We start from the raw sequence: 24,897 nt of genomic DNA, 5'->3' as shown, positions 1-24,897 counted from the left end.
GTGGAACATCTTTGGCAGGTTTCCATTATGTGGTGGTGGCAGCATTAATGCTTTATAAGACTGGGTAAGCTAGGACCCTAGGAGAGCATACATAAAGCTATGGCCACCAGGAGGCTGCTTTTTGCAAAACACATTTTTTGACAGTACTCCTACAGATTTTGTCCAAACATCTCACAAATCGGTACACAGTATCTCTATAAAACAAACAAACAAAACTGTTCTTTCAGATTTTTCATATCCATCCTGATTGGCTAAAAATAGCTTCCAAAGTTTGCAGGAGTGCTCCGTTTTGAACAAAATGCCCCAAATCATGAACACAGCATGCAATTTCCGTGAAATTTTGCACACACATTCCCACTATGCCTAGGAAGAAATGCCACTTTTTTTCAAATCGGCCTCATGGTGGTGCTATAACAGGCCTATAACTGCACCCATCTGTGTAAAACTTTGTATGCGCACTCTCTAGAGGTCAAGGAAAAACCTTTGTCCTGCATCTGCCTTTTAAAGCGCCCACCAGGAGGCCGACTTATGTAAGACATTTCTTTTTATATTACTCCTTCCGATTTTATCCAAATTTCACGCAAATCGGTACACATGATCTCTATAGTCATGTGATCAAGGCGGATGTGTTTGATTTTTCATATTCCATCCTGATTGGCTAATATTCACATCTAAAGTTTGCAGTAGTGGCTTGTTTTGAACAAAATGCCGCAAATCATGATTGCGGTCAAACTTTCCACGCACATTCACACTATGTTGAGGAACAAATGCCACCCTTTCAACATTGGCCTGTTATAGTGCCACCAGCAGGTCTAATTTAGCAAAACACATTTGTTGAACAAAATGCCTCAAATCATGAATGCAGTGTCCGATTGGCGTGCAAGGCCTAAGAAGAAATGGCACCCTTTTCACATTGGCCTATTATAGCGCCACCAGGAGGCCACAATAACCTACCTGACCTGGCGGAGACCTGTGCTCCGAGGAGCACTTTTTCTAGTTGTATATGTTATTATTATTTCATTTCATTTCATTGACCACTTACGAACACGGAGTCCCTTGTGGTTGGTACATTCACAAGGGACTAATGCATCTGTTTAAACTGTTACTCTATCCTGGTCTGGGATTCTTGATCCCTGAGGTGTCTGTAACTCTGTATCATTTCTTTTGTCATTGTGTACATACTAGGAGAGCAAGCATTAAACATGAAGCAGGCATGGCATCAGTTGGCTTTAAGTGACTTACTGGCCACTTACTGTTTGATATGGACAATACCTCCCGAGGGCACTTGTTTGTGTAGAACTTATCAGTATAGAGAAATAAAGAGATAGAGATAAATTCCTTGAATGAGACATATGCAGAGTTGTCATCATGTACCGATCATTCAGCGTACAGCTCTGGAAGCGGACAGTTAAGAGGGTGATCCGGGTAAGAGAAGTCATACATTTATATGTTGTCATTGTTTGTCCTGTTGATGTTGTCATCATTAACCAATGTTTGATCGCTCCTTTCTCTCAGTGGTGTAAAGTAACTAAGTACAGTTACTCAAGTACTGTACTTAAGTACAATTTTGAGGTATTTGTACTTTACACAAGTATTTCCAATTTTCAGTACTTTTACTTCTACTCCACTACAAATATTGTACTTTTACTCCACTACAATTTTAGAAAACTTTAGCTTGTTACTTTGTAGATTTGGATTATTATTACAAAACATACATACAGTAATCACTTCAGCCTTATATACATTTCGGCCATTTGAAAATAGCCGATCTACAAGCTCACAGTAGATCTGCTATTTTCAAAAGAATTGTATACATTTTCTACATTTGAAAACTTGTGAAACGGAACATTCTGCATAATGAGTACTTTCTACATTTGGTACTTTAAGTACATTTTGATACCAATACTTTTGTACTTTCACTCAAGTCAATTTTGAATTCCGGACTTTTACTAGTAACAGAGTATTTCTACATTGCAGTATTGATATTTTTACTTGTAAAACATTTGAGAACCTTTTCCACCACTGCTTTCTCTCCTGTGCTGCCATAATGTCATGTACTGCACAACGTCAAGTCTGGGTGTGAATGCCAAACTTTATTTACTTTCATATTTTTTAATTTAAAAGGCCAATGCAAGCCTGAGAAACGTATCTGATCTACTACGCTGGCTTTGGCTGTGTCTGCTGATTACATTTTACAGCAGGGGTTGAATTCAAATGGACTAAACACTTGTTGTCAGCGTTTATCTGTTTGAGGTACTGTGCGCTTGCACCAAATTGGAAAAGCTTTTCATATGTTTTCAACACTTTGTAGATGATCTATAACATGTGCACAAACATAAACAGGCCATTTTCTTTTACTCAGCTTTCTTTTCCCTAACTGCAAATCCACCACAGTATGAGAACAACAATTTGCATACTTTACACTACTATGGCATAAGGTGTCACAAAATCAATATTACACACTTAACCCATTGAACACATATTACCATACACACTTAACCACTACTTTTAACCATGACACTTTTAACCATTACGGTTTTTACACCTTTGCTCTGTTCAATTCAGGAATTGGTTTAGCTGTGGCTCTGGTCTTGTGCCTTTCAAGGGCGACTGACTGTGTGTGTGCATGTGTGTGTGCGTGTGCGTGTGTGACTAAATGTGATGTGCCTGTGTGCATGTCTGTCTTGCTGTATTGGCAATGCCCCTTTGCGGTTCTCGCATGGCACTTGTATATGACTTGCTGTCATTTTGTATTAGATATGTACTCAATAGCGGCTTGTTGTTGTGTGTGTGTGTTTCTGTCCTTGTGTGAAGAGGTGTTGTGTGGGGTGCTGGCCAGCCCATGTCTGTTTGTCCGTCAGCTAAAGCCTGACTTGGCTGTTTACTCAAGTTGAAAAGCTTACGCGTGCACACGCACACACGCACACACACACACACACACACACACACACACACACACACACACACACACACACACACACACACACACACACACACACACACACACACACACACACACAGGCACACGGGCACACACACACACACACACACACACACACACACACACACACACACACACACACACACACACACACACACACACACACACAGACACGCACACACACACACAGGCACACACGCACGTGCGCGCGCTCGCACACCAGAAGAGAGGTAGTGGGTATGATATGGTTGGTCACCCCAGCAACTGTTAGCTTGGCAGGGTGTCTATCCGTGTGTGCGTGTTTGCGTGCACATGCCTTTCTATCTCTCCCCAGTGAGTTCTGCAGGGTAGCTGGGTATGATTCATTACCAGGTCGCTCTGCTAGTCCTAACTGCCTCGTGCTGACACTCACAGCGTGCATGTTAGTGCCCTCTGTCCAGACCTGTGGGTCAATAGCTGTGTTTGCTCTCTGTCCTGTCAGGGCTTGCTGGCAGGCACCTCCAGGCAATATGGAATCACTTATCTTCCTGATGCCCATGCCCAATTTACCCATAATACACCACGAGCAATTTAGTGAATGCTTTGAACCAGAGTGCCCTGACACTGCACTACCACTGAGTCTGTGCATACATCTTTTAGCATGTTGATTTTTTTTTCCCCCGGTGGGGATTCAATCAAATCAGTGGCCAGTGGCCTGTGCTGCCTGTTGAACAACAGCAACCTTTTCTCTCCACCTCTCCCTTACATTCATCGCTCTTACCCCCTGGAATATACAAGGTATTAGCCAGAGTGTTAATTTAACCCTGAGGGTGTAAAAAAAGGACCCTTGATGTGTGTACCATGCTCTCCTTTAATCAGTGCTTCTCTGACTTTATCTACCGTATTTAGCACATGCACTGTGTATATATTTTCAGCTCTATCTTATCAAATCCTTCAGTGTTTCTGAGTTCACTAGTTCACTAGTTCACTTCAAAAATGACTTATTTTCTATCAATTACACACTTTCAATTTGTTTTGTTTTTGTCGCATTCCTAAGCCAATAATTTGATGACCGGCGAAAATATGCTGATGTCTCCGGTAGGAGACTCCGACAATCATCATATTATTGACTTAGGAATGCGACAAAAAAAATCTCCATGAATTTAAGGCTTCATGGGGTGTGGAATTGATAGAAAATAAATAATATTTTGGGTGAACTATTCCTTTAATGTAGGAATCATTGCTTTAAAATCCCACATACATTCTTGCTGGTAGCTGATGCATTAATTTCATTTACGGTGTTTCATCAATCAGGAAAGTAAAACCTGAAGGATCATATTTCAAGCAAGTTGTTATATCTCCCTCTAGCCCTGCCTAATGAAACAAATCTAATGACTTGAGAAATGCTAGTAGACACTTCCGGCATTGTTGTGAAAATGTTTGTTACTTCCACTTCATCTCCACCTTTTCAGAAATGTGCTGTCCAGAGTGACGTCAAAGGTTATTTTTAGCTCCTCGTTCCCCGCTGTCTGTTGTTTAAATTCCTCACTTAGGAGTGAGGATAAACGTGAGAGCTTTGAATGCATTGTACATATGCCACACCAAAGCCAACACCAACTATCCTGTAATTTATTGGCTAGGCTTGTTCCTCTGTTACCAAGCAGCGGAACCTGGCAACATCTATTGTGTCTCATTTTAATGACCCTAACACAAGCATGGTCTATGACACTGTGTACTGTGTAGACTGGCTGGGTTCTTCTCTATCTGAAGCATTTGAGGCTCATTGTGTCAGGTGTCTAGAATGGGTTTATGAGAGGCAGAGAGCTGCGTCTGCAAATCTGGATGATGACTTTGGTCCTACACTGGACTTGTGGAGTTTTTTAATGACTGAATCACTCAGGAATATTTTAACCCCTCTTGTTTGAGAAATTGCTGCTGGTCCTCTTTGGAATACCTTTTTTGAGTGGAGGCATGAACTTGGATATTTTTGCTTTTACTTTTGACGCGTCCTATATTAATTACAATTGGTTATAGGTCTTTGGATCGATCCTTTTATAAGTGATGTCAGAGCCCAAAGCTACAAGGACTACAGGAGAGCTCCTATCCCCAGGCAACACGACTATTTACAAAGTATGTGAATAATAGCCTGTGCATTTTTAGAATATCCCAGTAAGCTTGTGTAGTTAGTGTTTGTGGTGACATCACACACCCATCATATCACAGCACCTTCAGGAGGAATTGGATATTTTAAAAATGACGTGCAGGCGTTCAGTGGAACTACAAGGAAATGTAGAATGCCAGCCCAGAAAAGACAAAATGAGGAGATACAGAGAAATAATCGAGAATGTACACTTTGATGACTGCCCTCTGTCCTGGTGTTTACAATGCATGTCTGTCTGTCCATTTTATTTAGCAAAAGTTGAAGGAGGAGCGAGAGGCGAAGCGAGCACAGCTAGATGGAAGACACGACTATGTCCTCAGCATCGTGGCCTCGTGCCTGGGGCTTGAAAAAGCAGAAGTGGAGGATGCCATACTGGAAGGGAATCAGGTAGAGTGTGTGTGTGTGTGTGTGTGTGTGTGTGTGTGTGTGTGTGTGTGTGTGTGTGTGTGTGTGTGTGTGTGTGTGTGTGCGTGTGTGCATGTGTGCGTGTGCATGTGCGTGCTTGTTCTCAAAGGTGTATCTGTTAATATATCATCACTGTTGGCATAAACCTTGTATGTTCAAATCAGTTAGCTTTCACAGACTCTTGTTAATACTTTTCATTGGTTTGATATTTTATAAAAACCCTAAGTAAGACTTAACCACTTTCAACCTGGTGTCTCTATTTTCATAGATCTATAAGCATAATTATGTACAGTGTACAAAGGATAACATCGGGCAATAATTTATGAAAGAACATAAAAATATTGAAACATGGAGATACAAGGTTTTTGCCCAACAGCGACAACATGAATGTGCTGATTGTAATGAAAGGTTTTCCTTTTGCCCGGGCAGATCGACCGTATGGAACAGTTCTTTGTGATGGACGGCCTTCCTCACCTGATGTTTTACTACCAGGAGGTTGAGCCACCGGAAGCAGGTATGAGGAGATAAAGTGATCACAAACAGATACCTAATAAAACAAAAAATCAAACTGGACAATCATTCTCTGGATTTCACAGAAAATCCAGATTAGACTTCCCCGTGCAACACATCACATCTTGCCCGTTTGATTGAGTTATGAGCTCTAACAGTTAGAGACACGACTTAGACAGTTAGAGTCTAACTGATAAGATTATCTCTCTCTCTATCATACAGTACAAGCCCGAGCTGGTTGTGAGTTGTGACATCTTTAGGGCATCTCAGTTATATTTTCTATCCATCCTTACTCCTAAGCAGTGGAGGTTTAGGAGCTTTAAAGCCTGCGTTTGCTTTCCAAAGAGCTTTGGCTCAGCACATTGTTTTATCCTATTCCCAGCGACTGGCCTGCATCATGAAGCCCAAGGATTTAGCGATTTTGTGCCTTTCACCTGAATTGAGATTGAGCCCCAGACTGAGCCACAGGCTGAGCCACTTACAGGTGTGCAGTAAGAGGAAGGCCTTTTCAGAAAGTAATATTTGTCTATTTCCCATTTCAGTTGCTGCAGCAGTGGCAGCAACCCCTGCTCCCTCCACGGCCGCTGTCCAGCCCCAGTCTCAGCAGAGTGGTCGCATTAAGAAGGCTAAAGTGTTTGTGACAGAGGGGAGAGATGTTGCCCTGACTGGAGTGTGTGTTTTCTTCACCAGAGCCAACACTTCCAGGGTTATCACATCTGAGAATATACACAGGGTGAGAGAAGGTTGACTTTTTCACAAGATGTCTTGAACTGTTTTTTAGCTTTCTTTTATTGGTTTTCTTTCCAAAAGAAAGATGGTATGAGAGAGAGCTTTATTTACCCATTTAACTCAAAAGCCTTGCTTTCTATATTTTGTGTTTTCTCACCCCAGAGAATGAAGTCAAATTCTTAAACACTTTCTTCTCAAACCAATGAACAAATATGAACAAATATATGATATGAACAAATGATATGCCTCAGGACAAAAAAGATCTTGTACAGTACTGTACACCAGCGAGACTAGGGTTTTGAATACTCTTCGCTTTATCCGGCTTGGCCGGGCACTCCAACTAACACAGTTGCCCGTGTTCACGGGTGGGAAGCGGAAAGGGTGATATGTCGCTGCAGTGATGCCTGTTAAGCAGTGTTGATTTTGTCGACTAAAACTATGACAAAAAATGTTAGTTGACTACCTTTTTTCACTGATGAAAACTAAATAAAAACTAAGCTATGATGAGTAAAACTATGACTAAATATACTGACAATTTCGTCAACAAATAGAAACTAGACTAAAATGTTTGGGAGGGACTAGTTATTATGGGTGTCACAGACAGTCACGCATTGTGAGCTTGGGTACAAAACCAAGAGCATGCGTTCCTCTGCATGCGTTATACCCTCCCATTGAAAAGCCTCACTGTCAGGTGAAAAGAAGCGTCTCACTGGCATGTGTATGGAAGGGGACACGTGGTACCCTGTCTAATGAACCAACCAGTAGGGGTCAGCAGTGACAAGGGACTACAGTATAAGGGTGAACCTGGAATTGGCATAATGACTAAATTGATCATGTACAGTAATTACCATTCCTTTGGCGGTGTTTTTCCATAGATGCTACCGTTATGATAAAACATTTCCTTTTAGTTAAGACGAGGAGACATGCAGGATGAAAGGCTGGGTGGTGAAGCACCATTAGTGTTTAGTCACTCCTGGCAGTTCTGGCTTATCGATCCACACTGATCACCCGCTGTTAGCTGTAAAGATAATCACCATCAGTGATAACAGGGGCATGTTCACAGTAAGCAGCCACAGCAAGGCAGGAAAGAAGAACACTGATGATTGTGTGATTGTGTGTTTGTCTGCATAGTGTGTGTTTGATCAGAATAGCCCCGGCTCACTATTTTCAGGCATCATCATCATTCATATTGATGACATTAAGGGGCAACAGCACTTTAATGAAATGCCATATTGATAAATGTTATAATAACATATTTAAAGGGTTTGTTTAATTCACCTGTATATGATAAAAATGCAAACAGAATTTCAGACGATCACAGTGACACATCATTCTATTTCAAGAGAAAGTTTGTATCTCTTGCTTGTTGGAAATTTCCAATGTGACATAAAATACAACAATATATGTATTTTATGTATTACCATTGTCTTTCCCCCCAAAAGGGTGCACGTGAAATAAGATTTAACTGTTAACATAGCATTTTGACATGTACGTACTATATGTCTGAATGTAAATGTCTGCTGTGATAATGGAAGTCTCCATTATCTTCCACTGACTTGCACTTCTGAACCCTGACAAAGGGTGTTCATTTATTTATGTACCACATGCTTTAACCCATGGATATGTGTATGATAACTTCTGGTCTGTACACGCCACAGCTGTGGGAGTGTACTTGTCATGTTTTCCCCCTAGACCTTTTTTCTGACACAAACTATTGTCATTTTCCCAGGAAGTGAACTTCAACATGTTGGATACCGCAGAGGTGGGTCTGTTGAAGAGTGTGGAGCAGCTGTTGTCTGACATCTTCATCCCCACACTGAAGAGGACCAACCATGGGTGGGGAGAGCTGGCCAGCCCTCAGGCCCAAGCTGTCAAACAGGACTTCATAGCGTCCTTAGACAGTTTTGTGTCTGTCCTGGCAGGGGCACAGGAGAGCCTTCAGGAGAAGGTGAAGCATACTCTACCCACAACATATTTCTCATCGAGAAACACGGCATATGCATGCACAAATAAGAGGGGAAAAGTATTTATAGTAGCTTGTTTTCATCTAGGTGAACCTGAAAAGATGTGACACACTGGACCTCCAAACACTGAAGACTCCATCAGACTACAAGGCAGCAGCCAACAGCACAGAGACCATAGAGAAGATAGAGGCCTGTATGAAAGTCTGGATCAAACAGATAGAACAAGTAAGATGAAGCCAATGTAATAACAGATGATATTTTCCCGCTCCATTGCACTCCTTGACGATGTGTAATAGTGTGATTTTGTCTTTGATCTGTAGAAAATGTCAAGCAGAAAAGTCAAGCCATCTCATCATCTGAACATGAAAAAGAAAAAAGCCCCTTTTCATTAAAAATGAAAAAGGGCTAGAGACAGTATCATCATTTGAAAACTTGATTATGTAAATATGCTACGCACATTATTTTGACAGGTAAGGCAGCTGAAGTTAATGACATTAATAGAGGGTGTGTTTCATTTCGGGTTATCTGTGTGCCAACATGAAGTACCTGTATTTAAATGAAACATACCCACAATTAATGTTTTTATCTTCAGCTGTATGTTTGTTTACCTGTCAAAATGGCTCCAGCTATGTAAAGGGTCTATTCTCTCACACATGCTCTAATGATGGGAAGGTTTCAGCCAGATCAGAGCCCCATTTACATCTATTATAAAATGAAGTTAAATATAAAACAATATATACAAAATGTGGTGGTGGTGGGAGGGGAATGGAAATTGATCCGGCCCGGACACACACACACACACACACACACACACACACACACACACACACACACACACACACACACACACACACACACACACACACACACACACACACACACACACACACACACACACACACACACACACACACACACACACACACACACACACACAAATAGCTGATCTACAAGCTCACAACGCCTCGCAGACCTTGTAGTTCGTCTCTTTTCAAAATATTCATCTGTGGAACCGAGTCAAACTAAATGCCTGCAATTCCAAGTGCTTGTCAGGGTGGGGGGTCCCTAGTTCAAAGGATTACTTTTGGGGGTCGCGGTCTGAACAGTTTGGGAACTCTTGTCCTAAGCTATAACGGTTTTGTAACTCCACTAGGTCCTGGCTGAGAGTGACCAGTTAAGAAAGGAGGCAGATGACCTGGGCCCTCGTGCTGAGCTGGATCACTGGAAGAAACGAATGTCCCGCTTCAACTATCTAGTGGACCAGCTCAAAGCCCCTGATGTTAAGGCTGTGCTAGGTGTCCTAGCTTTAGCCAAGTCCAAACTCATCAAGGTTAGAAACGGCTGTGACGTCCTTCAAAAATGTTGAATATATGCTGCTTGCTTCATATTGCTTTTTTTGTTTGTTTCTATTTTAATTCACAGCTGACTTCGTTTCTCTCATAAAAATGCTTAATCAACCTAGCCTAGCACATATAGTCCTGACAAGATGGCTTTTGGTTTATGTTGATCTTCTGTCTGTACTAATCTCTGTTTTGGTGGCATTTTAGATGAAAGGCTGTAGGCTAACATTGTGACATTTGAATGTGACTGGCTTATAACAACAGATGTCTTAAGGAAGTTTCTCTCTCCTGTCTGTCCAGTCGTGGCGCGAGCTGGACACAAGAATCACTGACTCGGCCAATGAGGCCAAAGACAATGTGAAGTACCTTTACACCCTGGAGAAGTTCTGTGACCCTCTGTACAACAGTGACCCGGTGAGACAAATGCTATATACTTTTAACCCATTAAGACCTGGAACGCATCTGTGTCATTTTTTGATTTGAGCTAAAAAGCATCATTTTACACTTTGGCTATACAAAAATAGCAGATATACAAGCTCATAGCGCGGCACCGAGTGCCGCGCTATGAGCTTGTATATCTGCTATTTTTGAAAAATCTAGAAAATTTGTGCAAATCTTTAAATATATATATTTTTAAAGCGAACATTTGTAACTCAAATATTTGCATCAAACTGCATAATAATAACAAATGTGTGTCAAGAAACTATTTATTATTAAAATAAATATATTATAGAAAGCTTCTAGTTGTTATGGGAGAAGCTCATGTGTGCATGGCTGTAATATACTGTATAGTATGTGTTTGATTAAATAGCAAGTACATTTTCGTTTAACCACTTATACCTTATATACTTCATTGACCAGGTGCACCTCCTCCTTTTTTTGTAGATTGTAGATCAGCTATTTTCACCAAATGTTTGCCCCAGAATAGGGACACTATGGTCCATGTGATTAATGGTTTGCTTTGTTGCCCCAGGTTTCAATGGTGGATGCAATCCCAGGTTTGATTAATGCCATCAGGATGATCCACAGTATTTCTCGCTACTACAACACATCTGAGAAGATCACGTCACTATTCGTTAAGGTAGGGAATCTAGGGATGGCTAATATTCTGCACACTATGATATGTACAATTGCAATTACAGGTTGATATTAATAGACACACGAAGCATTAAACATTGAAGCAAGTTATTATGCCACAATTATTATGCTATTATTATGCTACAATTTATTTCTTTTTTTGCTTCCTTTTGAGTTTTGTTTGCTGATGATCAGAGGCTGTACATTTCAATTCTCCGTTGCATGGTTTGAGTAATACAGTTCCTTAAATCTCCAAACTCACCTGGTCTTTCAATGTCTTCAGGTGACCAACCAAATGATCACAGCCTGCAAGGCTTACATCACTAATAGCCACTCTGTCACCATATGGGACCAGCCTCAAGAGCAGGTGACAGAAAAGCTGAGAGCTGCCATCCACCTCAACCAGGTAGTGTATTATTTTCGTCCGATCCCGAGAGTCCTAGACCAACGAGTCTAGCAAAATGTTTTAATCAATTACAATGTTTTTGATTTAATAAAAATAATCACAAATTGCTACTGGATAGATACAAAATAAACACACAAACTGAACTATATTGTATTTATCCTCTTAAGCCCAATTCAAAATCGTTCAAAAATAGCCGAGCTATTAGATCTTTTGAAACATTTTGCCTATAATGACATGCCCACCAGGCACACGAGGTTGAAAGTGATAAGGCCCGATTCCTTACCACGCATCGGCTGCATAATTGCCGAATCCGATACTGATGTTGTCAAAAACGTAAAATAATGGCTGATATATCATCCAAGCAGATATACAGAATGTGACGGCTGTCTCGTATATTATACTAGTTGCTGTCGTGTTACATGCACAATGTTCAATTTGTGTGTAGGCTACTCTCAGGCTCGTATTGGATGTGACTGGTTAGCAACAGAGTGTAATAATATTCTCTGCTCACACTATGATTGATGATACAATGTTGGACTGACAATGTAATTTTCCCACGATAATGTGCTGCAAATGAAAACATACAACCAAAACAATGTTGTCTGCTGTTCCATGAGTGCTGGCTTTTGCTTGGAGGAAAATGGCTGTAGAGAACAGTGGCTTGCTACACTATGTAATGAATTATGTTCACCAGGAGTACCAGCGGTTTTTCCATAAGACCAAGGTGCAACTGGAGCAGACGCCATCAGAAAGGCAGTTTGACTTCAGTGAAATGTACATCTTTGGAAAGTTTGACACGTTCCAGCGGCGACTCAACAAGATCCTGGAAATGTTGAACACCATCTCTATCTATTCTGCTCTGCAAGACCCCAAGATAGAGGGACTGGAGACCCTGGCCACCAGGTTTCAGGTGGGTAAATGTTTGGAGACATTTTCTGTCCTGTGCAATACAATTTAGATATATTTGCTGTTGGACAGAAAACGTGTGTTATCATAATTAAACTCATTTTTTTGGGTGGAGTAGATTTTTTTTTTTTTTTAAAGATTTGTTTGTGGTAGATTTTTATTATTTTTCATTGAAGAGGGACAGGGAAAGTAGTCTGACAGGAAGAATGGGGAGAGAGATGGGGGGAAGACATGCAGGAAAGGCCGACGGGAACGGGACGCGAACCCGCGGCACACTGCTATTAAGGATTTTCAACCAGGGTGCCTAGACCGCGACGCCACGGTCTAGGCCGGGGTAGATTTTTTTTAACCCAGTGCCAATTGCCTATGTAATCCTGGGCACTGCTCTCCCTCTGCCAGCCTAGGGAGAGCCCAGAACTGAGCTCAAGACTCCTTCAATGCACGAGGAGCTAGCAAGCCGCCTCACTTGACAGGGGGGAGTTTCCCTGGTTGGACGTAGCGCGTGGAAGGAACCAGTTCCAACCAGTTCCTTTCCTCTCCATCAGGCGCCCCGTCTGACCAGGGGGAGGCAGTTTAGAGACCAGGATCACTGCATGTTTTTTGTAAGGGTACTACCTACCCTAGGGGACACGGGGAGAACATGCAAACGCGACACAGAAATGCCCTTACGTGCGCGGATAGGCCTTGCGTTAGATCGCGTATTTTAATAGCTTTTTTTTAATTCATTTTTTTAGATCTGACGTTCATAGTGACGGAACACTGTAAAAAAAAAACAAAAAAAAAACAGAAGTCTCGCTAGACAAGATTGAAATCTCGAGATTTCAATCTCGTCTAGCGAGACATCGTTTTTTTGTTTTTGTTGGTTGTATAGTGTTCTGTCACTCTCCTTTAAGAGAAATATGTCTCGTATTATATAGATCAAGTAAATGTTATGACCCCATATTTACTTTTGCAGGATGCAGATGATGTAGAGTAGACCTTTAAGCTGTGATCTATGGAGACATGGTTCATACTAGGCACTGGTGGGGTTCCAAATCAATATTGGGCGCATTCTGTAGGTGTCCTGAAGTTTGTTGTCTATTTATTTATTAATGGAGCAGCTCCAGGCTGCACATCAGCTTGACATCACACATTACAGTCTTGGTTCGTTGGTTTTCACCTTTGGGAAATATTTGCCATGTTCACAGTCACACACATTGATTGGGCGGCACTTCGCATAGGAGTAGCATTTGAATGTTTATATTGAGTCAGCATTCCAGATGGCTAACCATATATTTTATTTATGAGTGTAAAAATGTTCACTATTTCTTTTCCTTGCTACCTTGGATGGACAGACTTCAGATATGCAGGCGAAGTGGGAGGTAACATTTAATCAATGTTTAAAACATAACATTTTAACCTTTTAACTCTTAATATTGCATGAACCAGCTTCATCTAGAATAGAGTTACAATATCCCTAGACAAATAAAACATTCTCATACGTTTGAACAGAATTAAACCGTTTCAACGCATGTTATTGACATCCCTTGTAGGATAATTTATTAAATTAACACCAACATTTTGACCTGGAAAGGAATTCTTCGGGGATTGAAGAAGACATTTCCATGTCGAAACGTTGATATTCATTTAATAAATTATCCTGCATCGTGGCTATGAGTGTGAAGCCTTTTCTTCACTTATTTACCAAGGTCAGCAGCACCTCATCAATACTGGTGTGCATGCACCCTTCTCCTGTTTGTTTGCCATTAACATCCCTTGCTCCATAATGTCTTATTCATTTAATTACCGTATATACTTTTTACTATATCAGTGTTCGTTCTTCTCAGATTAGTTTAAGATGCATGTCTCATAACTAAGAAGGTGGGGGGGTGTTACCATGTCTTTTTCCTTTTGTGAAAGCATAAGCAACTTTGCTCAGCATACGGTCAAACTACCAGTATCATGCATCCTGCTCTCTCTTTGCTGGCAGTACAGATGACATATTGTACTGCCAGGATGAATACGTCCTTATACCACAGCCCTTACAGACTTCTGCTCATTTAAATTGAATAGGCATAACAAATGACAAGTTTTAAACTAAAAAGATCTTTGTCACTGTGTGCGTCCATGTGTGTGTTTATGCGTGTTCATGTGTATGTGTTTAATGTATAATATGTCTGGGCCAGGCTATCGTGCTTTCCATGAAGAAGAAGCACTACAGTGTCCTGGACCAGAGACAAACTGATTTTGATGTGGACTATGAGGATTTCTGTAAAAGCACCGCTGAACTCCATGTAAGTTCATCATTATATAACTAAGTCATTGTCATTCTACATCTCATTATGTGAATACTCTAGCCAACTGTAGGTGCTGTTTGGAGGTTGGTTGGTAAGTTCATGGTACACCTCTGAGAAGTTTCACAAGGGCGTTTGGTGCAGGGCCGGGTGATATGGATAAAACAAATGTCACTATATCTTTTACCTAATACCTCAATATTGTATTGTGACGATAATTTAAATTTTCTTTTTAATGTTTTCAAAAACATTTCAAAATAGTGGAAAAACACGATCTACATACAAGCTCACAACGCGTCACATTGGTGTAGATCTGCTATTTTAAAGTTTTGATTAAAGCAACCGCTTGCAGGAAAAGATAACACTTATACCATATCACAACATTATGATATCTAAAATCTAGTCTGAAATCACAATATTGATATAATATCGATATATTGCCCAACCCTAGTTAGGTGTGATTGTCACACACTATCTCTGCAATGAATAAACAATTTTAGTACCATTTTTGTCAGCTATATATATATATATATATTTTGTGTGTGTGTGCGTGTGTGTCCTTGGTAAATGTCATTGTAATACTTTTTTCAGTTTAAGAGACATAGAAATATAATTACTTAATCATAATCTGGGACAGATCTGTGTTGACATATTATTCTATCCAAGTAGTTGGTATAGCTCTTATAATGGATATGTATAACGTCTCTTATAATTAACATAATTATACCTCTGTTCACATTCATTTATTTATTTATTCTTGTTTTTACAGAATCAGCTGAGGAGTTTCATGGACAACACGTTTGACAGGATTCACAATACAGAGAGAGCTCTGAATGTGATGAAGAGATTTGAAAGGTAACTTTTCAGTTACCACATAAATGTTACACTTTTTCAGTCTTTAGGCCACATATGTACATATTCCACACTTCACACTAACTCATTAAGACACAACATTTGTTAATCTTTGATCATTTTCCAAAATAGTTGATTATCCTATTTTTGTGTCACTGGCCACGCGCTTTGGTCTGAATCGTAAATAACTTGTAACTGAATTAAAACAAACCCGTAACTGAATCATAACTGAATCATAGCTAACTCGTAACTGAAACGTATAGTACAGTGGACCACAATGGAAACAAGCCCCCCGAAGCTTTTTGTGTTATCCTTTTAGCGTCGCTTTTGTAACTGTTCTACTGTACTGTTTTCTAAACTTGCTAATAAAGTATTCAATCAACCAATCAATCAAAAATCTTAACTAACTCGTAACTGTATCATAACTAACTCGTAACTGTATCATAAATAACTCAACTCTTAATTCAAAAAATATATATATAAAACATTTTTTAAGTTTTTTGTACCATTGCAGTCATGGCTGTGCCTCTGTTGTAGAGCTACTTGATTATGGCAAAACTTATCATAACTATAATGGGTCCATTTTGAGATCAGTTATTTAAAACATATTTATTTATTGTGTAGAATTATTGATTTACTATTGTGTAGTAATAAAATACAATATGCCTCAGAACATTACCCTGCCATATTCAAGAAATTAAAACAAATATTGAATAGCCTAGCAAAAGGCATTATAATGTCTGCAGTTTCATTATTGCACACAGCCAAAATGCATTAATAATATTAGGTCTGCCATTCCTTCCTTTTGAATTAGTCACTTTCAGTTTCATTTTTGCAAGACACACACACACACACACACACACACACACACACACACACACACACACACACACACACACACACACACACACACACACACACACACGCACAATCAAACAGAAGGGTTCACAGCTGGTGTTAATTCTTTTCCCCTGCGCGAGCTCTTAACTAGCGCTGGTTTTCCAACTACCGGTAATGTTACACCCTCTGACGTGGATTTTAGTGTTCAAGATGACAACAGACAGCAAATCTTGGTTTCAAAGTTTGCAGGGCAGGCTATTCCTTCTCTTACTACTTCAGTTGAGACGGTGGTGAGTGAGAGGAGGGGGGTGCGAGGAGGAATGTGGCTGGGCTGAGTGCGCTCGGAGAGAAGCAGCAGCTCCACTCCTCCATACAGAGAGACGCAACTGATGTATAGTTCTCCATACAACGGTGTTTTACCGGATTTATTTTGGGTTCTAAACGCCTTTGTTTATACGGCTTTTAGCACGTCTAGGAACCGATATGCAGAACCGAAATTACATATTTTTTATGGGTACCCGGTACCGACCATGTCTTTATCGGTTCCTACTTGGAACCGTATTTCGGTACCCAACCCTAACTGTATCATAACTAACTCGTAACTGTATCATAACTAACTCGTAACTGTATCATAACTAACTCGGAGTCGTAACTGAATAGTAACTAACTCGTAATTGAATGGGTCTCGCAGACTGGGCATCCCAGGGCTCGGCGTTGAGGAGAGGTATCAGTGCATTCTGCAGAACTATGGTCGGGATATTGAGATGGTCTCCCGCATTTACACCAAGCATAAACTGGATCCTCCCATTGGACGAGACCTGTCCCCGGTGGTGGGCCGGATTCTCTGGTCCCGGCAGCTGTACCGCAGGATCCAGGAACCCATGGATCTCTTTCAACAGGTTAGATAAAACAGAGATTCTCAACCTTTTTAATTTCAAGGCCCCCCCCGGTTTGATATGCTTTAGGCCACTAACCCTTTCCCGGGATCCCTATCTATACTGTAAAGTCCTCAGTGTTATTTTATCTCTGAGGGTGTACAAATGGAATCTGGGGACCCCCTGGAACCCCCTCAAGGACCCCTGGGTCAGAACCACTGATATAAAATACTATTTTCCTACTATATTCTTCCTCTTGAAACCCGTCTATGCTTGAAACGTGCCCACACGCCCCCTGACTGCCTGCATCCCCAATGACGCTTCCTTCAGAATCATGCACTTCACTGTACTGTCTGTGACCTTACCTACACAGCATGCAGGGGTCCTGTCCACTCCTGAGGCGAAGAGGATCATCCGCAACTACAACAGGGTGGCCAGGGTGTTGCTGGAGTATGAGATACTCTACCATCAAGGTTGGATGACACAGGTGAGGGAAACAGGAAGCTTTATGTTAGACACATGGATCTAAAGATTTAATGGGGAAGCCGTGCTACATCTAAATCTAAATCTGACGTTAAAATAAATTGTGTAAAATAGCATATTTTTTTGATTGATTGATTGAATACTTTAGTAACAGTTTTTTGATTGATTGATTGATTGATTGATTGAATACTTTATTAACAGTTTGCCCAGGGCTGTTTCCATAGTAAAAGTAATGCGTTATTAAAATAAATCAGTTCAAATAAAAACATGACATGACATTGATGGATTCAAGGTTTACTTAAAGGTTCTGTGCACAATTTAGGCCTATTCCCTTGCTCTGTCTATGGGACTTGTCCTTCTGATATGTGTCTCCCTCCAATCCCTCCAACTGTGGATTAATTGTTCATTGTTTCTTGAACACCACTCTCTTGCCTTTCTCTCGCAGATGGAGGACGCCAGGCTGGGTCTACAAGCATCTCTACTGGTCAGGTCTGCGGAGTCAGGGGAGCTTTTTGTGAACTTTGACCCTGAGATCTTGACCCAGGTCAGGGAGTCGGAGGGCATGACCAGGATGAAGTTGGAGATCCCACCCTTTGCTGCCCTGCTGCAGGAGAGACAGACCTCCCTCAAGACAAATTACAACAAACTACAGGTGCATAATGAGCATGTGGTGCAAGAGATTACTGGCACACACTATACTTGATTTTATGTATTTGCAGCAACTTATGTATATTTCGTGATATGCATTTTGTCAACTTGAGTGGGACTTAAATTCTCCATCAAACATTTGACCTCACTTTCCATTGCCATGCAGATGACACCCAAATATATGTCCCTATCAAGTCCTCAACCTCTGAGAGTCTAGTCGGTCTAAAGGCCTGCCTCTTGGACACCAAAATGTCCAGCAGCTCAACTCAAACAAAAAGGAAATTGTCCTCTTTGGCCCTCCCTCTTTTCTTGTTGAATCTTTCATCGGTTTTAGCCGTAAGATCACTAAATTGTTAATTTTCTATTTTGCATCCTTTTAAACTGTGTTTTGCTTTCCTTGCTTTGTTTTAATGTGTACATTTTCTGTGCAGCACTGCTGCGACTTCTGTTTAGGAAGGTGCTATATAAATAAAGTTATTATTATTATTTAAAACGTATCACTGCGTTACATTTGTCTTCACATCTACGCCTTCTAGATGATGTTGAGTGAGAACAGCAGAGTCCGGGCTAAGATTCAGAGTGCCTTTGAACAGCTTGTCATGCCCCATGTAACTAAGGTAAGACAGTATTTTAAGAGACATACAGTCAGTGCTGTGAGAATTGTCAGAAATGATCAAACATTTGAAATGGATTTTCATGTGAGACCCAAGAGCCATAGTCATGAAACGGCTTTGTTCTTACGTTGTGATGTGGAATTCTTATCGTTATGCTGGTAGATGAGAGCACAGCAAAACTCACTGATGAAACGGTACATCTATATACAGCTGCTGTCATGCTCATCAACTTACATCACTGACTTAACAGGTGGACGAGGCTATACTCCCCGGTCTGACCTCCCTTAACTGGACATCGCTGAACATAGACAAGTACCTCAGCCGCATCAGCGCAGCTCTGGGTAAGCAGAAAATCCAGGAGGATCAATGTCCCATGTGCTGACATTGTCTTATTCAGCACCTGCAACATCTGATCAAACTCAGATGCATGGATTCATTGTGTACCTCCTCCTGTGTGTGTGTGTGTGTTTGTGTGTGTGTGTGTGTGTGTGTGTGTGTGTGTGTGTGTGTGTGTGTGTGTGTGTGTGTGTGTGTGTGTGTGTGTGTGTGTGTGTGTGTGTGTGTGTGCGCACGTGTGCAAAATAACCCCCCCCCCCCCGTCTTTCACCCTCTTCCTACTCTCTACCTCATCTGTCACCCCAACCATTGTTTATTTTCTTTAACTTCCTTGTACACATCTGCTTTTCCATTTATGTTCACCCCACATTCACCTTATGTGCTTTTATCTCTCTCTCCTCCATCACCCTCTGGACCTGACTATACACTCTATCTATACGGTATCTCTCTTGCTCTCACATGTCTCTCTCTTATCGTCCTCTTCCTTCAATCTTTCACTGTCTACCTCTTGCTTTGTCTTCATTCCTCTCTCCCTCCTCCCACACTCATCCTCTCTCACTCTCACTCTCGCTCATACTCACACACACTCTCATCCTTCCGTTATGCCCCACCTATTCCCCTGCCTCTCTCCCTCTCTGTTAACCCTCAACCCCTCCATCCTTGCCCTCCAGCGGACCTGGAGCTGTTGATGGACAGAGTGAACGACTTAGTGGAGTTCAGGATAGACACGGTGCTTCAGGAGATGAGTACAGCAACACTGTGTGTTCTGCCAGAGGATGAGCCCTTCACCTGCGAGGAGTTCGTTCAGACCACCAGGGTAGATGAAATATGCACTCCATCTGAATTACAGCACATTATCTGAATTATAGTACATTTATCTGAATTTCTACATGAGAATGGCTGAACACACATTCTTCCTTCTTTTCCCCCTCTTGCAAAAGTATATGAAAAAGTCTTGGAAGATGTATAAATAACATCTATATTATCATATAAAGCTAGAAGCATAAAATGGATAGTTTGAGACATAGAAACCATAGAGGTATATTTGTCAAATAAAATATCTTTAAAGCCATACTATCCAAACTTTTCAATTACCAGACACCAGACACATTCATTAGTATATGTTTCTGGCAACGTTTTGTTGCTTTACAAAATATATTTGGGTGCTAGGACCCTGCAGCATAACTTTTTCAGCTTTCAATAGAGACAAACGCTGTAATGACTACGGAGCTACAAGGGCTGTCGCTAAAACAGACTGCTAAAATGAAAGGGAAAAAATCCTGTGAACGACCAAGACATCTCAACAATTTCGTTACCACGAGAAGCTCAATACATACACTAATGTTGCTATAGATCACCCAGTATAAAAACATTTGTGAATTGAATGAAGCATCTAAATTGGCTCCCCTAGATAGTATGTAGAGTGGACATTTAGATCACTATAAATTTTATGGCACATGATCCAACACCTCATTGACTGTTAATGATTAGACCGTATGTTGTCAGACAGATATTACTGTAATATCTTTAGATTAACGAGGCAGGCACTGCTTGTGTGGTAACCTGTGCGTCATCTATTACAATAATAGCATCAATTTGTATGACGGTCCCCGTGTGGAAGCAGTGAGAGCCTCATTGGTTTGACAGGACTACAGGTCATGAATCATGGCTTATTGGCGTAATGAAAGAGCTGCTAAGTCATCAAACATAACGTCACCGACACCACTGAAAAAGCAATGCATGTTACAAGGATATGAATGACACGCCGACTTCCCACCCATGCTTTGAGGTGTCAGATGTAGTGCAGAAATAATTGCCGCCTGCTGAGATGGATATGTTCATTTTCTGGCTGAGTCACCAATCCGGCATAGGCAGTTGAGATAATAGATGGAAATGAACTCACTTACTTGGCTCACAGATTTATTTATATAAATTACACAGATGATACATTTGTCTCGCTGCCTTTGTCCTAGGAGCTTTGTATACAAAATGCAGCAGGAATCTCTACATGGGAATGTGCTCATTACACAGTGTTTCCCCTGTATGCATTAAGCAGTGGCGGGCTGCCAGTATATTTTCCTAAATCTGGAGACAATTCATATGTAAAGTATACAGATTACTACTGTGCACATGTACTATAAGATATAAGACTTCGTGTTTGAGCATAAATATGCATTTTGAGAACCCATTTTTTTCCCCCGCATTCCTCCCCCACACCATTATCTTCTGGCTTGGGGAAACACTGTTACAACTACTGTACGTGTCTCTATGTGTCGTCACACAGGACCTGTGCATTAAAGGAGCTCAGATCCTCCACACCAAGAGCTCGTTAGTGGAGGAGGCAGCTAATGAACTGATCAACATGCTGCTGGAGTTTGACCACAGTCCGACAGAGGAACAGGAGAAGGTTCCCGAAGACAATCGCACTGAGAGCAAGACCATGGACCACACGGAGAGTGATGGTACACTGCTATTATGTGTTTATAAATACAACAGAATCACTGGGAAAATCTTAGCTCATACGTCGTCAGCGGTGAGAAAAGGATTTTGGACCACATTTTTTTCCCTTTCTGTTTAACTTTAAAGTTATTCTAATTTCTGCCATGATTTCATTTCATTCATACCATCTATCAAATTAGCCGGCCAGTGTAACTTCATCCGTCAGTGATGTTCAGGTTTTTATTATCCCCATAGAGGTCGGGTCTTTCCAGTTTAATAGATCACCCAGGCTTACTGGAACTGAGGGCCTGAGATTAGAGTTCTCAACGGGCCTGAAAATTAAGGCCCAGAATCGATTTTCGATTCAGTTTTGGCCATTGTTTCCCGTTTTTCATTAATAACACAACCTAGACACCTGAGTAAAGTTCACTTTGAGCTGCATCCAACACATCCACTGCCATTTCCGTTGGCCTTACCATGACTAACAATGTATGTAAACAAACTAACAAACAAGCAACTCTATGTACAAGGCTTGCTTTCTTTCTTTCTTAGACATTACAGTCTAATGTGCATGTTGTGAATCTTCACAGTTAGTGCTCCAGCTAGTGGCCCTGCATCTCCCCTGGCAAGGAGGAAAAAGAAGAGGGACCTGATGGAGGTGATGGAGGAGGAAGCCCAGGAGCTGCTCTCTCACTTCAACCACCGCAACATGGACGCCCTGCTGCGACTGACACGGAACACCCTGGAGACGCTGCGCAAGCGCATTCATGCCTCCTCTCTCATGCACTTCCTTGGTGAGACTTAACTGTTTCTAATTGGTTGGCTGCTCTTTTTGCCAGAACTATTAAACCCCAGCACTGCTGAGTTTTAATACTACATACACAATACAATCCTGAGTGTTCATTTAACTGTGAGAGTTTACAAATTGACCTGACACGGTCCATGTGCACTCTTTCTTTTTCAACTAATTACCAAACATTTAAACAATAAATATTCAGGAAAGGCTAGGATAAGGCTTTTGGCCCAATGCTACTCGCTAGTCTGGCATCTTAACAGAAGCACTTGAATAAATTATAGTTGCTTCTATGAATTCTGAAGTAAAATATAAACCTAAGAAATACAATTCTCTGTTCCTCTGCAGCTGAGAGTGATTCGTCCAGCCGTGGCAAAAGTGGTGGCCAGCCGCAGACCATCTTTAGGGCCAATGTGATTCTGTCCATCCCCAACATTGTCATGGTACCAGCCCTGGATGAGGTCCAACAGGCTCTGAACCGGGCTGTGGACTGTGTCGTCAGTGTCAGTAAGGGAGTAGGCCAATGGTGTCCAGAGAGGATCTCTAAGGTGGGCATAATTGTTGGATGTGGCAGGGTCAGGGGTGTGTGTGTGTGTTATAGAAATACCCCTCTCCCATACCTTATTGAGCAGAAATTCAACACAAAGTGCTATGAACCTTTGTCAACCACCAACAGGGTACTGGTTTTGGAATTAGAGTCCTAAGAAAAGAAGTAGACATCAAACCATAACATACTGTAGGTTATGTGTTTAGTTTCTGTCTACAAGTCAACAACATACCTGCATCTATCTAAATAAGATATTTAAGGCTACTATTACTCCAGCGCTGGAGTGTGGAGTAGAGATCGTGGCAGTGAGACTAGGCTACTATCTGCCAGCTAGGATTATATCAAAGGGAAAATTCATTCAGTAGGTTGTTTCCTGCTTGTAATCAATACTTAGCTTTTTTCCTTACAGAGGGAGATCAAGTTAATGAGCAAGTGTCTGCAACAACAAAACAAGAACAAAATGTGAATAACAGGTAGTCTTACTGGGGAAACTCTTTGATTTGTAATCATGAGGTATCTGCTGCAGTAAAGCAATGAGAGGAGGATGCTCAGAAAATGGAGGAAAGTCAACAATGTTACTTATCAACAAAATAATTCAAGAATTAATTTGAAACATTGCGCGGCATTTGAAGTAGACACATTTAAAATGAAGTAATGAAAAGAGGAAGAGAGTGACCCCAGCAACTGTTAGCTTGCTAAAACATAATTTAGCTGTCATGGAGACATTGAAGAACTCATACTGTAGTGTTATGTTTTTCATTTTCCTTGCAGAGGAAGATGTGTGAGCGGCGGATGGCTGCATTGAAACAGGAGAGCAGTGAGAGTGAATCAGATGATGGAGAAACCACATACAGAAGTCTGGCTGGTAAGTTTGCTTGTCTTTATACACCATACGTACACACATATATGTACAAACATATGGATTGCCACGTACGTACATACTAGATCCGCCATCCAGCTGAAATAATTATTTCTCCGCACCCACATGGACACAACTTATTAATAATTCCATACAGAGTAGGACTGTGAGAATCCCAAATGAAATGCAAATGTTGCTGCAGTACTGCTTTCCCCACCGCAGCCGTGAAGATCTCCCCACTTTCTATTTGCGGCACACCTGGCAAGTGCACTCAAAATCTCATTGACAGTCATGTCTTGTGCTTATTTTGGGATGAAAGAAGGGGAAAGGATGATAAAGCAGATGTACATTTTATCCATAACCTCACTGCACTGATCACACCTAATTTTAAGACCATCATGCCCATGGGTGCACAGATGCGCACAACTGTGTCGGTTGGAAACGAGAAATGACAATTTGTGCCGCATTGCACAGAGTGCAAGATACGGCCCTATGTGTCCTTTTATCTCTTTCTACACATCTTTCTCTGTCCATATCTCTCATGGCTGCAATTCCCGTGATAGACCCTATGCTTTTATTAACATACCATGCCCCTTCCATACAATAATGTCAGGCATGTACAATGCACAGCTCATTGCCCACTACAGCACAGTTATGGTGTAATCAGATCTCCTTATATCACAGATCAGCAGAGCACGGTGATATCTGAATGTGAACAGACAAAGTCACTGATAAATGTTCCATCTGTGGCTTTGGAAATAGGCATTTAAACATCAGACATTTAAGCATTAAGCTCAAAACAACTTGAGCACATCGGTCCTTGCAACCCATTCAATCACAATGCACACTAGCTAGCATGAAGCTAATGTAGTGAAACACTGGATGACGTTGGATGGAGAGAAATAAATGGGCTTGAATGA

At 41.2% G+C, this 24,897-nt stretch overlaps 1 protein-coding gene across 2 annotated transcripts in view; it reads left to right on the top strand.

Moving 5' to 3' along the window:
• dnah5 (dynein, axonemal, heavy chain 5) overlaps positions 1-24,897 on the top strand; it is a gene marked incomplete at both ends in the record, with an annotated part of 164,451 nt that overhangs the window by 6,430 nt on the left and 133,124 nt on the right. Inside the window, 23 exons of one of the 2 annotated variants that reach the window (XM_084052448.1) lie at positions 5,334-5,468; positions 5,916-6,000; positions 6,551-6,729; positions 8,455-8,673; positions 8,777-8,914; positions 9,843-10,019; positions 10,330-10,443; positions 11,003-11,110; positions 11,390-11,512; positions 12,207-12,422; positions 13,753-13,779; positions 14,584-14,691; positions 15,461-15,546; positions 17,075-17,282; positions 17,632-17,745; positions 18,187-18,393; positions 18,926-19,006; positions 19,254-19,344; positions 20,011-20,156; positions 21,624-21,816; positions 22,369-22,572; positions 22,920-23,119; positions 23,890-23,983. In XM_084052448.1, coding sequence (XP_083908574.1) covers positions 5,334-5,468; positions 5,916-6,000; positions 6,551-6,729; positions 8,455-8,673; positions 8,777-8,914; positions 9,843-10,019; positions 10,330-10,443; positions 11,003-11,110; positions 11,390-11,512; positions 12,207-12,422; positions 13,753-13,779; positions 14,584-14,691; positions 15,461-15,546; positions 17,075-17,282; positions 17,632-17,745; positions 18,187-18,393; positions 18,926-19,006; positions 19,254-19,344; positions 20,011-20,156; positions 21,624-21,816; positions 22,369-22,572; positions 22,920-23,119; positions 23,890-23,983 — 3,253 coding nt within the window. Of the gene's footprint in view, positions 1-5,333; positions 5,469-5,915; positions 6,001-6,538; positions 6,730-8,454; positions 8,674-8,776; positions 8,915-9,842; positions 10,020-10,329; positions 10,444-11,002; positions 11,111-11,389; positions 11,513-12,206; positions 12,423-13,752; positions 13,780-14,583; positions 14,692-15,460; positions 15,547-17,074; positions 17,283-17,631; positions 17,746-18,186; positions 18,394-18,925; positions 19,007-19,253; positions 19,345-20,010; positions 20,157-21,623; positions 21,817-22,368; positions 22,573-22,919; positions 23,120-23,889; positions 23,984-24,897 lie in introns of both variants that reach the window. The other variant, XM_084052447.1, reaches the window with a different exon arrangement.

Source organism: Gymnoscopelus microlampas (assembly GCF_963454915.1).
Source record: "Gymnoscopelus microlampas genome assembly, chromosome: 3".
Taxonomy (NCBI): domain Eukaryota; kingdom Metazoa; phylum Chordata; class Actinopteri; order Myctophiformes; family Myctophidae; genus Gymnoscopelus; species Gymnoscopelus microlampas.
This window is presented reverse-complemented; position numbering and strand designations above follow the sequence as displayed.